The sequence below is a fragment of the Phalacrocorax aristotelis genome, chromosome 15, assembly GCF_949628215.1.
Source record: "Phalacrocorax aristotelis chromosome 15, bGulAri2.1, whole genome shotgun sequence".
NCBI classification, from domain to species: Eukaryota; Metazoa; Chordata; class Aves; order Suliformes; family Phalacrocoracidae; genus Phalacrocorax; species Phalacrocorax aristotelis.
Genome location: NC_134290.1, coordinates 8850870 through 8864710, shown reverse-complemented (window position 1 = coordinate 8864710; position 13841 = coordinate 8850870). Strand labels below are relative to the sequence as shown.

At 51.1% G+C, this 13841-nt stretch overlaps 1 protein-coding gene across 1 annotated transcript; it reads left to right on the top strand.

Moving 5' to 3' along the window:
• The first annotated feature begins 1975 nt into the window (after positions 1-1975).
• ALDH2 (aldehyde dehydrogenase 2 family member) lies at positions 1976-12566 on the top strand. The gene is made up of 13 exons (XM_075109866.1): positions 1976-2196; positions 3191-3295; positions 4642-4782; positions 5062-5141; positions 5546-5657; positions 6542-6670; positions 7183-7296; positions 7677-7779; positions 8484-8668; positions 9027-9191; positions 9489-9646; positions 10416-10530; positions 12315-12566. Exons 1-13 carry the CDS (start codon positions 2068-2070, stop codon positions 12345-12347), a joined length of 1569 nt encoding a protein of 522 aa, XP_074965967.1. The 5' UTR covers positions 1976-2067; the 3' UTR covers positions 12348-12566.
• Positions 12567-13841: the final 1275 nt, after the last annotated feature.

The window sequence follows — 13841 nt, the reverse complement described above, 5'->3', positions numbered from 1 at the left end:
GCACCCGGTGTTAAGGAGTTTTCAGTGACACTCTCAGGGGCACAAGGGATGCTGCAGAGGAGCCTGGGGGTGGCCGTGCTGGCCACACACCACCAGAACCATAGTGCTGTAGGGAAGTGTAACCCAAGCTGTGGTTTCTCCCAGGGTCCAGGGTGACATTCTACCTCAGCCCTGGCAGTTGGCTCTGCTGTGGAAGGGGGAGGGAGCCTGTATCTGAGCCTGTGTCTGCCCAGCCCAGCCAGTTGGGATCATTTCCTAACTGGCACCTGGCCCTTGTGCCTCCCATCTCATCTTTCAGGCAGGCTCAATCCCAGCCAGCTATTGCAGGGCTGAGAGTTTGAGGCTGAGAGCTCGGTCTGCCACAAAGGTGTTTCCTCCGTTGCATGTGGTTTTAGAGCTGCTGGGTTTGTCTGCTAAGCCCCAGGGAAGGGAAGGGTCCTGCTCAAGAGGAGCAAAAGCATTAACAACAGGGCTAATGCTCAGTGTCAACAGTTGTCCATCCAGGTATCAGCAGAAGACATGCACAGGACAGCATAAGGGAGCTTAGCCCTGAGCTGGGCTTGGCTGGAGCTCAGCCCCGAGATGCGCCCTGTGGATATGCAGCCTGACCCCGACCCTCTGGGAGATGCACAGTGCACACCAGTGCATCTGCGCGGGTAGAACAGGTCTTTCTGGCACTTCCCCAAAGTGGTTTAATGCATGAAAAACCTCTGCAGTAGGAGGGAGAACAGGTTAGAACAAGTGGTCCTCGTGAGTGCCACCTGCAGAAGGGCTACCCAGGACCTGCTGGGGCACAAAGGGGAACGAGTCGCCCTTTGGGGGACATGGGCAGCCAAGGATGAGAGAGGCTGAGAGCCAGCTCAAGAGGATTTCTTTTCAGCTCATCTAGGAAAACGGCCACCTAATCCAAGTCCTGCTGGATAACCTTAGGCAGTTGTTCTGTCTGTCTGGGTGTTGTGGTTCCTCCCTGAAAAACAGGGCTGATATTTCCCCCCTGAGTGAAATGCCTGGAGACCTGCAGATGCAGGAACTACCACCGTGCTACCACCAAGACTTTTAGTGACCTGGGTCTTCCAGGACAGTGGGTTAAACTATTTTTGAATTGATGCATTCTACAATTTTTCTGGCCCCATTAAGAAACCAGAGCCATCCATCCCCAGTTACCCTTCACTGAACGAGCCAAAGAGGTGCTGTCAGATAGAGGGTAACTAACACAGGTTTCTTTTGGAGGTTAAAAACTCTATATTTTTGGTCCGTTGCTTCCCAAGCGACAACAATGATAACTTGAGAACACCTCTGTTCCCTGCACACGAGTCTGCAGTCAGGCATGCTGAAGTTGCACAAGGCATCTTCAGCAAACAAGCAGAAATGGCCTTTAGCCAATTTGTTACAGAGCCTCTCATTTGCATGCACTGAGCAATGCTCCTGTTGTGAGAGCACTTTGCTGGCTTTGTTCCACTTCCTCTATACACAGTAGTTTATTTTTTTGATTCCGGCGCACATGCTAATGGCGGCAGGCCCAGGTAACCAGGGGTCCCCAACCTATTACCGCATCATACCACCTTCCCTGCAAAACTAACCAGCGCAACAGAGATGTTTCTGGTTTTCCTCTGCCATTCTCCTTCTTGTTGCCTGCGCAAAGCTCCCTGGGCACGGACAGGGACAGGGAGAGACAGGGTCAGTCAGTTCCAGTGCTGGGCACTGCTTGAGACGTCCCCGCCGCGCCAAACCAAGCTGTGCCAATGTGATCTGAACTGAGCTGAACTGACCCAAATGGGGCTGAAGGGAGCTGTGCCCAGCTAAGGCATCGGAATGGGACCTAGCTGAGCCGAGCTGGGCCAAACTGCGCTGCCCGAACCAACCTGAACTGAGCCAATTTGATCCGAACCGAGTCGTGCCAAGCTGGTTCGACTGGGGCCGTGCTGATGCGGACCGAGCCTAGCCGGGCCCACCCGCGCCCAGCCGTGCCCAGGCGGGCGGAGCGGTGCGGGGGCGGAGCGGGGGCGGCGCGGAGCCGGCCCGGAGGAGCGGGGACGGCACCCCACGCCCGGCCCGCCGCAGCGCAGCATGTTGCGGGCGACGGTGATCGCCTCCCGGCTCTGCCGGGGCCCGGCCCGGCTCGGTGCGCCGCTCTCGGCCGCCGCCGCCGCCGCCATCCCTGCTCCCAACCCGCGCCCCGACATCGCCTGCAACAAGGTAGGGCCGCGGCGGGGGCGAGGGCCAGGGCCGGGGCCGGGGCCGGGCCCGGGCGCGTCCCCGGGGCGGGTGGGCGCGGAACAGCCGGACATTTGGGCCCAAAGCCTTGCACTGCAGGCGCGTTGGGAAAAAAGCAACTCTGGGTGCAGCGGCTGGTGTGAGGCACAAGGTGTGTGTCCTACGATCGGGCTCTGTCCCGATCCCCGCGGTTGCTTCAGCGAACCGCTGCCATCGGTGCAAACACTATAAGGAGGAAACTACGCGAGAGGGCATGCAAAGGGAGGGGAAGGTGCCTGGCTGCATGCTGGTTGTCTGCACAGGTGAGCCCCTGTGCTCCTGGCTCAGCAGCCCTGGGGAAAACACCTTCCGTCCATCCCTGCGGGTGTGCTGGTCCGAGGGCTAGGAGCCACTCCTTCCCAGCAGCCATGACAAGGTCGGTGGCGGTTGGCCAAGCAATCGGGAAGTTCTTGGCAAACACGGGGATCTTTGCGTGGACCTGAAGAAACAAATTTGCCCTTACTGAGAAAAAAGAGTTGGTGCAAAGCTGCTGGTGGTGCCTGGTTCAGTTTCAGAACGATACAAGGGGAGCCTAAAACCAGCTGATCAGAGAAATGCTGCCGAAAGTGCTTTGTATGAAATCAACTGTATCATCCATGCCTGAAGCATTTTCCCACTGTTCGGTCTCCTGAGGCTCTTTGTGTCCCTGCACAGCTCCAGGGCTTCCAGGTCTTGCAGGGACCTACTGAGATAGGAACCGCTTCCAGTTCATGTGCTGTTTGCTGAGATGTGAATTCTTTTTATTAACTTGAGGCTGTGTCTTTTGTTGTGCACTTTTAGGCTAAAATATCTCCTTCATATTGGTGCAGTTCTGGAGCCTGCGCAAGTTGAGTCCCTTTTAATCAAACAGCCTGCTAAGGTGCCATCAAACAACTAAAGCTCTAACTGTTTCATCTTGGCCTGGCTTTAAGGCTTAACACTACTTTTTTCGTTGCAGATTTTCATAAATAATGACTGGCATGATGCAGTCAGTAAGAAAACCTTCCCTTCTATCAATCCAGCAACAGGAGAAGTTATCTGCCATGTCGCTGAGGGCGATAAGGTAAATGTTCTCTTGATGAGATTGGTTTGTTTTCCGTGTGAGCAGGTACGCAGAGATTGCAGAAGATGCTCTTGCCTAGGCAGCTCTGCCGAGTGTGTGTTTGCAGAAATTACGAGCAATAACATAATATAGCAGAGTCTGACCTATACAAACACCATGTCGAGCGCTGCTTGTATTCTTCCTTGACTGCTGCTTTCAGCAAAACCCCTCCAGCTTTGCCTCTTACCAGTGGCAAGCCAGGACTGGAAAGGTCAGCGAGGAATAGATGTGGTATGGGTTGGGGAGCAGGCGTGGGTAGAGGTTGCTGGGGCAGGGCAGATGCCTTTGCTGTCCTGTGGGTGCTGTGCTGGTGGTGGGACCCAGAGTCACAGTAGTGGAAGAGACAAAACGTCAGGATTCACCTGAACAGCCCCTTTCCACTGTACACATGCAGTGGGAGATTGTCCCCAGCCCTAGGAAATTTAAAAAAGAGAGTGTGATGGTGGGGAATAGAGTCATGTAATCATCCTGTGCCTTATGCAAGGCCCTCCTAGGAGTCCGTGGCAGAGCTGAGGTTGTGTTTCCCACCAATTTTGGGTTCTTTCTACAGTCTGGAAACTTGTCGGTATTCCCCAAGGGAGGGGTGAGTGAGGGAAACCCTTTGTTGTTTGCTTGTCCGCGGTAGACTGGCTTGTCCTGGCGAGACCATTGCAGCAAGTCAGAACAGAGAACCAACTAGAAACAAGTTAATGTCCTGACAGGACAAAATGATGGATTAGAGGTATTTGATCAAGGAAGAAACTCCCTTAGACTGTGCTGTTGAAACCAAAATCTGAAAGAGTGTCAAAAGCACACTTGTGGAGCTTTTTCCATCGTGTTCTAGGATGCAAATATTAAGCCAGCAGATGACATTGCAGAAATGACTTGACAGTATTTGCACTCCGCATAGCTGAAATAATAGAGTGTAAGCGCAGGCGGAGGTGGTGGTTGCGCAGCCGTTGCACCCATCTGCTTCACTGCCACTTCTGCGCCCACTTCCCCGCGGATGCAGCCTGGACGAGAAGGCTGCTGCTGGTCCTGCAGCAGCGTTTGTGCTGAGGCTGTGCTGCTGTGCAGCGCTGCCCAGGTTGATGCTCGTGGGCAAGTGGCTGAAGGGCCACAGCCCATGCGTTCCCCTGCCCTGGGACTGGAAGTTCTTGCTGCAAGGCTGCAAGTTCTTGCACCAAAAAGGCTGGTGCTAGCAGCTGCTTGTGCCATCTGGCTGGAGGCTGTTTTCTCCTGGAGACCAGGGGGAGCTTCAGGTGTGTTTTGAGAGTGAGTGGGGCTGGTTATTCCTTTCTCACCCTCTCGCCTGGACTCTTCTGCAGGCAGATGTGGACAAGGCTGTTAAGGCAGCCAAGGCAGCTTTCCAGCTGGGCTCACCTTGGAGAAGGATGGATGCTTCTCACCGGGGGAAGCTGCTGAATCGTCTTGCTGACCTGATCGAGAGGGACCGGGCTTACCTGGCGGTACGTATCACACTCTGTGGCTGAGCAACCTACTGCAATCCCTAACTTCGGGGAGAGGGAGGCAGAAACTGGTGGTTTGTGCCCATCGGGTGTAATAGGGACTTTAGCCACAGCTAAAACTGTGAGAGAGCTCCAAAGGATGGGGAGGTAGTTTTGGGAAGCTGAAAGCAAAAAGGCCAACATATGAAACTGATCTGAATTGCAAAGAGAATCAAATCTAAATGTATACGCGTAACTTTCCCCACCTCGCTCTTCAGGTGATCTCCTTGTCTTTTGTAGGCACTGGAGACTCTGGATAATGGCAAGCCGTACTCCATCTCCTACCTGGTAGATTTGGACATGGTAGTCAAGTGTCTCAGGTAGGCATAGAGGCTACAGTGACGCACAGTAACTCCTCGAGCTCCACACTTGTGCCCTGCTGGCCCGTGGTAGCTGAACCTCTGCTCGTGCAGTGACCAGATGTCTCTGGTTCAAGTGTTGTGGCTGTCCGGGCTGGACCTGACCTGTTGGTTGCGTTTGACCCATAGCGGGGTATCAGACACCCTGTTTTCCTCTGTTGTTATTTTTTGTGAAGAGAGACAAATGTTTGTATTTACTGTCCATTCTTAAAATAGCCTGTTTGGGAAATATTTGTTTTGGTACGTGTTTTATGAAGAGACTGAAGAAAGGAGGAAAGCAAATAGCTGGAGGAAGCCTCTCTCATTTTCTGGTGACAGGTGACTTGTTATTTTACATTCAGTGACGAAAATGTTATTGTTGCTAGATACTTCGCAGGTTGGTCGGATAAATTCCATGGCAAAACCATCCCGATAGATGGAGACTTCTTTTGTTACACAAGACATGAGCCGGTGGGAGTTTGTGGACAGATAATCCCGGTAAGTAAAATGCATCAGTAGCTCCTGCAGCATTTCAACATTTCAGTGTTAGTGTGAAGAGTTGTCTTCAAATGCAAGTTGTTTTCTGTTGCTAACCACTGCTTCCTCCAGTGATAAAGCAAGCTATGTTTGCACCAGCTGGGAGGGCTGTTCCTTTGCTCTGGCAGTACAGAACTACTTGTCGATTTCATGGGCTCTGACTAAGATTTACTTTGTATCTGCTGGGGAAAAAACCAAAATAATTTAAACCCCTTTATAGGACTTATCTGGCTCAGAACCGCAATTAAGTTTTAATTCCTAACACTAAAACCAAAATTCTGTGTGATGAGGAAGTAGAGAACTAGCAAGCAAAATTCAGCTTTATGTATGTGATCTTATTTCTGTCACTGGTAGCAAGCCTAGCAAGGTGGTTTGTCAACAGCAAAGCCATATTTACACAATGATCCATGGATGGTGTTACCTCTTCATAGGAGTAGCCAGATTCCAACTGTGGCGTACTGTATTTGCATGTTTTTCGTATTTCTGTTGAGCAAGAACTGAATGCAAATGCCTCACTGGTCTGTGTGTGCTCCTCTGTCATTACAAACAGGCTTTCTTTTGAAAAGCCTCAAAAGAGCATGTAACGGTTAAACTGACAGTAAAGATGAATTCCAAAAAAACTTAGGATTTTGCAGCGGTACTGAGAAACCTCACACTTCAGAGTACAGTTCTTCTGGACGAGCAGAAGGCAGTGCTTGAAATGGAGCCAACCATTAAGCAGCTACGGAAGGATCAAAGACTGCTTCCATAGGTGCTGCAGCCGATTGGAATGAAGCTCACTGGTTACTTACTGATTAATCGGAAACTTTCGAGTTCAGACCAGCAAATACCTCCTTGTTTTTCAGTGGAACTTCCCGCTGTTGATGCAAGCATGGAAACTGGGGCCTGCCCTGGCTACTGGCAACGTGGTTGTGATGAAAGTGGCAGAGCAAACCCCCCTGAGTGCTCTCTACGTAGCTAGTCTGATCAAAGAGGTGAGTGAAAAGGCTGGGTTTCCATCCGCTGCCTCGCTATTGCTTCTGGGGTGTGGTGGGATGCAGCCAAGCTGGAGAGCTGCAGAGGGCACGTGACAGGCGCAGAGAAGGGCTGTCTGATCTGAAGAAAGGCCGGATTGTCTTGGATATCTCAGCATTTGATTTAGAAAAAAAGCTCCCTTGTCCCTATAAATGCGTATGCAGGGGAAATAAATCTTGATTAGGGAAGGACTCTTTGAGGTTCAATTAAATAACAAACTTCAGGGTGATTAGAAGGCTAACATATATATGTCCAGTCTCCAAACTATGCTTAGGATACGGGGTGGACAGGGGAGTTGTCCTGGTTCTTGGGAACTGAATATTAAAACTAAAGACCTGGGAAAATAAAGCAAAGTAGAAAAGGCTCTGTTCTTTGTGGGAGGTCTACTGAGGCAGTACTAACAGGTGAGGGTAGGTGAAATGCTTGGTTTGTGAAAGGAATAACGCTGTGCTCTCCTGCTGTGAACCGTCAGGCTGGATTCCCACCAGGCGTGGTGAACATCATCCCTGGCTATGGGCCCACTGCCGGGGCTGCCATCTCCTCCCACATGGATGTAGATAAAGTGGCCTTCACCGGCTCCACAGAGGTAAGGGAGTATCTTTAACCTTTAAGCCCTTGGGATATAAAGAGTATCTCATTGCTGTAATACCTTTTCTCTATAGAATACTGGCGGTGCCTTGCTTTCTGCACTTCTTTTTAAAAAATACAGCTGAATTCAGGGTGTGACATTTATTTTTCCTTTACATAAGACTTTTTAGGTGCCTCCTTTAGAATATTTCCTGTTGTTTCCCTTGAGCTGCCTCTTAGTAGAGGTGGAACTCTGGGCAGACTTCAGTTGTTCCCTTAAAGCCCTGACAAAGAAGGGATTATTATCAAACTGCTGACTGAGATCTAAAACCAGCTGCCCTGCCAGGCGTTGCTGTATGTAGGAGTTAATTCCTGATACCTGTTCTCCTCACAATGCAGGTTGGGCACCTGATCCAGAAGGCTGCAGCAGAGAGTAACCTAAAGAGGGTGACGCTGGAGCTTGGAGGAAAGAGTCCGAATATAATCATGTCTGATGCAGACAGTAAGCACCTGCTGGTGTGGTATTTGATCTGTACCTTTTACGTGTGCTGTCTGCAAGCAGAGCTGGAGGGGAAAGGAAACCTCTCCTGTGCTGTGTGGGTTTCCAGCTCTGCCACCACCTGGCTGCTCTTGCCCAGTGAAGTCTCCGTCCCTGTGGCAGCTGTAGCTGCCACACCTGAGTATCAGCCCTTCTTCACTCCTGCTTCTTTCCCAGTGCTGTGAAGAAGTTCAGTTATCAACAAATGAGCATTGTTTCAGTATCTTCCTTCAGCCTTAGTTCCATTTTTATTTTCATTTCTTTCTCTTAGTGCGTACTGCTCTTTTCTACTCTTAGGAGGTTCTGGTTCCCTCATCTCTTGCATATACTCATTTTTGGTCTTGATGAGCCAAGACATGTGCTTTTGTATGGCAGTAAGGAAGTTCTTCTGGATCTAAAATAACTTAATAGCTGATAATTTCAAAGGAGAACTGTAATCTGCCTCAGATTAGATTTTTTTTTCTCTAGCATGGAGTGCTTTAATAGATGTTCATACTAATTAAATTCGTATGTAACTTCTGCTCTGTCAAAGCACAGAAAATGCCTGTCAGCTGAGAGGACTTTGCATCACTGACAGTCCAGCAGTCTGCATGATAGTTGTTCAAAAGTCACTTACTGACTCTGGTTGGTTTTGTTTGCTTATTTTTCTCTCCTCTCCCCAACCTTAGTGGACTGGGCTGTGGATCAAGCCCATTTTGCCCTCTTCTTCAACCAAGGGCAGTGCTGCTGTGCCGGATCCCGAACATATGTGCAGGAAGATATATATCATGAGTTTGTGGAGAGGAGTGTTGAGAAGGCCAAGGCCAGGGTGGTTGGAAACCCGTTTGACTTTAAAACTGAACAGGGGCCTCAGGTAAGAGCAGGAAATGTCCTGAACTGTTATCTCATTAAATAGTCCCACTCTTGAGTCATTGTGCATCGGTAGATTAGAATGACAGGTACCCTTCAGTCTCTTGATTAATCTCCTCTGGTCTGTGCCCATTACCTCCTTGCTTGTGCAGGAGGGAGAAGTTAATTAACTGTCCTGATTATTCTAAAACCTCCACTTGATGCTGCCATTTAAAAATTATAATTTCCTTTTGAAGCTGGCTCGGCAGCCTGTTGAAGTGAGGAATTGCTAGAGCACTGTCCTGTGCACAGCAGGTTATAGTTGAAACTTTTTTTAGCCCCAGTAAAGGTGAAGCCGATCTGTCTGTCCTTGTGGCTCTTAGGTGGATGAAGAGCAGTTTAAGAAGATCCTTGGTTACATTAGTACTGGGAAGCGTGAAGGAGCCAAGCTGCTGTGTGGTGGCAACCCCGCTGCGGACAGAGGCTATTTCATCCAGCCAACTGTCTTTGGTGACGTGCAGGACAGCATGACGATTGCCAGGGAGGAGGTGAGACCTGTAGCGCCGTTCTGTCTGTCAGCTTCTCATTTTGCCCCCTCTGATGCAAAAAACCACAGGTCTGCAAGAACTGCACATTTGTGAACTGCGAAACTTGATGCTTCTTAGAAAGTTACCGCATTAAACTTCCCTCCAGATTACATCCTGTAACTTTGTAATATGGAAATGACACTTGGAATTTGATGTCCTCTGTGATTTGTAGCATACGTACATAACTCCAGCATCAATCACAGATTCCCCTGTGGTCAATTTACACGGTTTTTCACATGTTCTCTTTGGATTTTTCAGATATTTGGGCCAGTCATGCAGATTCTGAAATTCAAAACAATTGAGGAAGTCATTGAGAGAGCAAATGACTCCAAGTATGGCCTAGCGGCAGCAGTCTTTACAAAGGATCTTGACAAAGCAAACTATGTGTCACAGGGCCTGCGAGCTGGAACAGTTTGGTGAGCCTTGACAATTCCTTCTCCCTAGACTGCTGGATGCTTCCTTGCATGCTGCCATTTCTCGTTAAGCTTGCTGTTTAATAGCCTGTCTCTGGATCCAGTTTTACATGTACTTCACCAAATGCAATGTCAAACCTACAGCTGTAACGCTGACTGTTGGTAAAAATTAGGTTTATTAAGCTTCCGTGCTCCCACTCTGAATTAATGAATGGGATGGGGAAAAAGAAATCCAGTACTGCAGCTGGCAATGGCAGCAACTGCTGCAGGGCTCCGAGCGCCAGTAGTGATTAGATCACCAAGCACGTCTGTGTGGCCTTGGTTGCTGCAGCTGATGCTCCTCTGTGTTCTGAGGCCGTGCTGAACACTGTGCCAAAGTCAGTACTTCAACACCAGTTTACTGTTATGGCATGAGATTTTGGAGATCTGGTATCTCACTATCTTTTTTTTTTTTTTTTTTTTTTTTGGATGGTATTGAGTGAACAAGTAGGTGCTTTTGGTACCTGTCCTCTGAAGGAGGTGTGGGTAGCAACCTAGACGCTTGGTCCTGTGATAATGAGAGATGTGAATTGCTTTTTTGATGTTGTTTCCTGGTTGAGGATAAGGTTCCAGTATTGATGAATTCTGTTGGCTGAGAGAAATACAGAAATCCTGCCTAGAAATTCAGCTGTCCCTCTGTTGTAAACAGCCAACATGTCCTTTTGCTGTGAAAGGGCTCTTCCATTAAGCAGTTCTGAAGCTGCAGGTGCTTAATTCTTGGTTTCTGTTTCAGGATAAACTGCTATGATGTGTTCGGTGCACAAGCCCCATTTGGTGGCTACAAAGCTTCCGGGAATGGGCGAGAGCTGGGAGAATATGGTCTGGAGGCATATATAGAGGTGAAAAATGTGAGTATCCCTGTATCTAAGGTCTTCCCAACCCTCTGCCGTAGCTCCAAATTGTATTTGTGCCTGTTGGTATCGGCTGGCCTGAGAGTTGCAATTCTTCCTTCTAATGCTTGAAACAGAATGAAGTGCTTGAAATCTCATGAAATTCAAGAGGAGCAAGTGTAAGGTCCTGCCCCTGGGGAGGAACAACCCCATGCACCGGTACAGGCTGGGGGTTGAACTACTGGAAAGCGGCTCTGCTGAGAAGGCCCTGGGAGTGCTGGTGGGCAGCGAGGTGACCCTGAGCCAGCATCGTGCCCTTGTGGCCAAGAAGGCCATTGGTATCCTTGGGTGCATTAAAAGGAGTGTGGCCAGTAGGGCAAGGGAGGTTATCCTCCCCCTCTGCCCTGCCCTAGTGAGGCCACATGTGGAGTACTGTGTCCAGTTTTGGGCCCCCAGTTCAAGAAAGACAGGGAACTATTGGAGAGAGTCCAGCAGAGAGCTACCAAGATGATCAGGGGACTGGAGCATCTCCCTTATAAGGAAAGGCTGAGAGACCTGGGTCAGTTCAGCCTGGAGGGGGCAAGACTGAGGGGGATCTTATAAATATCTGAAGGGCGGGTGTCAGGAGGATGGAGCCGGACTCTGTTCAGTGGTGCCCAACGACAGGCCAAGGGGCAACGGGCACAAGTTGGAACACGGGAAGTTCCACCTCAATATGAGGAAAAACCCCTTCCCTGTGCGGGTGCCAGAGCAGGGGCACAGGCTGCCCAGAGAGGCTGTGGGGTCCCTTCCCTGGAGACATTCACACCCCACCTGGACGCGGTCCTGTGCCCCCTGCCCTGGGTGTGCCTGCTCAAGCAGTGGGGTTGGATGGGATGATCTCCGGAGGTCCCTTCCAACCCCCGCCATCCTGCGATTCTGTGATTCTCTGAATTGGAGATGCACTGCTGAAGTAACCGCAAACACAACGCCATGTAACTGTATTTAAAACAGAAAGCTAGCCTTGCTTTATACTGCTGAGGAAAACAAGGATATGTGACCTAATAGATTACTAGGTGCCTGCACCACTTGGCACTATTCAGCTGTTTCTCACTGTAAAGAATGCAATGTATGGACTTGTCTGTGAGTGTGTTCTGGGGAGAACAGAAAGAGCGTGTTTTGGGGGTACATGCCTCTCTGGTAGAAGCTTCTGCAGGTACGAACCAGCAGATGAGCACTGGGCACTCATCATTCAAGAAGGGGAATCTGAGCAGTGACCACCAGTACTTAATGCTGCTCTCTTGACTGCCCTTGGGTCCACGTGAGAGACCAAGGTTCCTGGTGTTAGGCAATCCCGTTGCTGCAGGCTGAGTAATTTCCTGTGAGACAAGGCAGAAGGGCTGTCACACTGTCTGCTGGCAGCTGCAGTTTCTAAAGGGTGACAGAGGTCTTGGGCAGAGGCGGTTTAGCCCATGGCCCTGGAGTTACAATACAGCAAAGGGCGTAATGGTTGCAACTGGCAGGGGGCTGATGTGGTGGAGGAGCTCCTGGTGAGAAGAAACAAGCGTGCCTGCTCCCACCTGTCGAAGAGTGGTGGCATCTCTGGAGAGATGCTGTGACCCAGCCTTCAAGCTTCTCCTCTCTTTGAGCCTTCCAGACAGGTCTCCAGACTAAGGTGATCCCAGTTAATGCCTGCTGACTGGGATATGCTGTCCTCTGGTTCTGATCCTCTTTGGCAGGATGCTGCTGCCTCTTGGCCTTCAAGTGAATATAACTGAACACTGTCTCCAGGAACATAACTTGTGACTGTTCTTTTTTTCTAGGTGACAATCAAAATTCCACAGAAGAACTCCTAAAGGACAGCAGCCTTTCTGTGTGTTCAGAAACACCTATGCAGCTTCATGAGATACAAAGCAAGAAAACCTCTTCTTAACACACACAAAACTTAGGTGGAAAATATGTAAGTCTGCGTTAAGAAAAGTTTCTTTAGACGGTGCCTGAAGGAGCTTTTGTTAAAAAACTTTACTTGATCTTTTAAAAATACCAAATATAGCCAATTGAGCACTAATGCATTACGTGGGTGTCCTCTTGTTGCATCTGTATCTGATTAATATGCTTTTTTTCAAGAAAACATTTAAATACTTGTCTAGTCTGCAGATTTTATAATAACTTTTTGTTGGTTTACGCAGCTAGCTCTATACTCCTTGTCCTATAGTCCTATATGCCTCTGTTCCCCTTCTGTAAGCAAAGTGACCTGAGCTCAGTTGTGTAACTGAGCCAGAGCGCAACCTCCCAGTCTGAGCCAGCGAGGTTGAAGTCTCTTCTGGGCTGCTCCCCACCTGCTCTCCTTGCATCTACTCACAATAAACGTGCCTGTCTTAGTTAACCCTACGTGTATTGGAGCAGTTTGTGTCAGGGAGCTAAAGCAGGAGCTCAAGTGCACGCATAAGTTTGTGTTTTCTTCCACCCATCGATTACCCTCTTGCCTCAAGAAATTTTTAAGGTTTTTTCCTGCCTTTCTGCACTGCCTGCTTCCCTCATAACCGCCTTAAGGCTAAAGGCCGCCCTACGCCTGGTAACTGTCCCCAGCAAGCGGGCGGGAGAGGCGACCCTGCTACAACAAAGTAAGGGCGGGGGCTGGTGATCTGCGCCTCGGGGAGGGCGTCGGAGCGGCCGTGAGCGCCACCTTTGCCGTGCGGCCATTAGAGCGGGCCCTGCGCTGGCGGGCGTGTGCGCCGTGAGGGGCAGGTCCGCCATGAGGGACGGGCGGACGGTGCCCCTCACGCGTGGGGGGAACTAGGCGGTGGCTAAAGACGGCCCCGTCAGCCCCCGTCCCCTCAGCCCCAGCGACGCCGCTCGCGCCCCCCCATCTCGCGAGGCTTCGCCCCGCCCCCTCCCGCGGCCCACCCGGAGGGGGGCGGGGCGAAGCGCCGCGTCTCGCCCCGCCCCTCCCGGGGTCATTGCCGCCCGCCCCATCATACGTCACTAGAAAGCACCCGCCACTCGAAGGCCCCGCGAGGGCCTCGATGGAGACGTCGCGCTTTTAGGGGTGGCGGCGCCCGCCTGTATACCGCGCCAGCGCCGCGGCGGAAGCTCCTAAAATTCCCCCGTGGGAGCGGAGAGGAGGTGGGGGGCGCGGGCCGGCCTCCCGCGCGGGGCGCGGCGCGGGGCGCGGCCGCCGCGGCGGGACGCACCGCCCGGCGGGTGTGTCCGGTTCGGAGGTGCCGGCAATGCCTGGCTCCGGGGCGGCGCGGCCGGCGGCGGCGCCTCGGCGGCGTCTCCCGGGCTGAGCGGCGGCTCCGGGCCCGCCCGCGCCCTCCCTCTACCGCGGCGCTCCCCCGCCAGCTCCC

What these genes read in the sequence shown, in the direction of transcription:
- ALDH2 (XM_075109866.1), top strand. Translation starts at nt 2,068, where the DNA reads ATGTTGCGGGCGACGGTGATCGCCTCCCGGCTCTGCCGGGGCCCGGCC. An exon ending in ATGTCGCTGAGGGCGATAAG is followed by an intron (nt 3,296 to 4,641) that starts GTAAATGTTCTC and finishes ACTCTTCTGCAG; the next exon opens with GCAGATGTGGACAAGGCTGT. An exon ending in AATCATGTCTGATGCAGACA is followed by an intron (nt 7,780 to 8,483) that starts GTAAGCACCTGC and finishes CCCCAACCTTAG; the next exon opens with TGGACTGGGCTGTGGATCAA.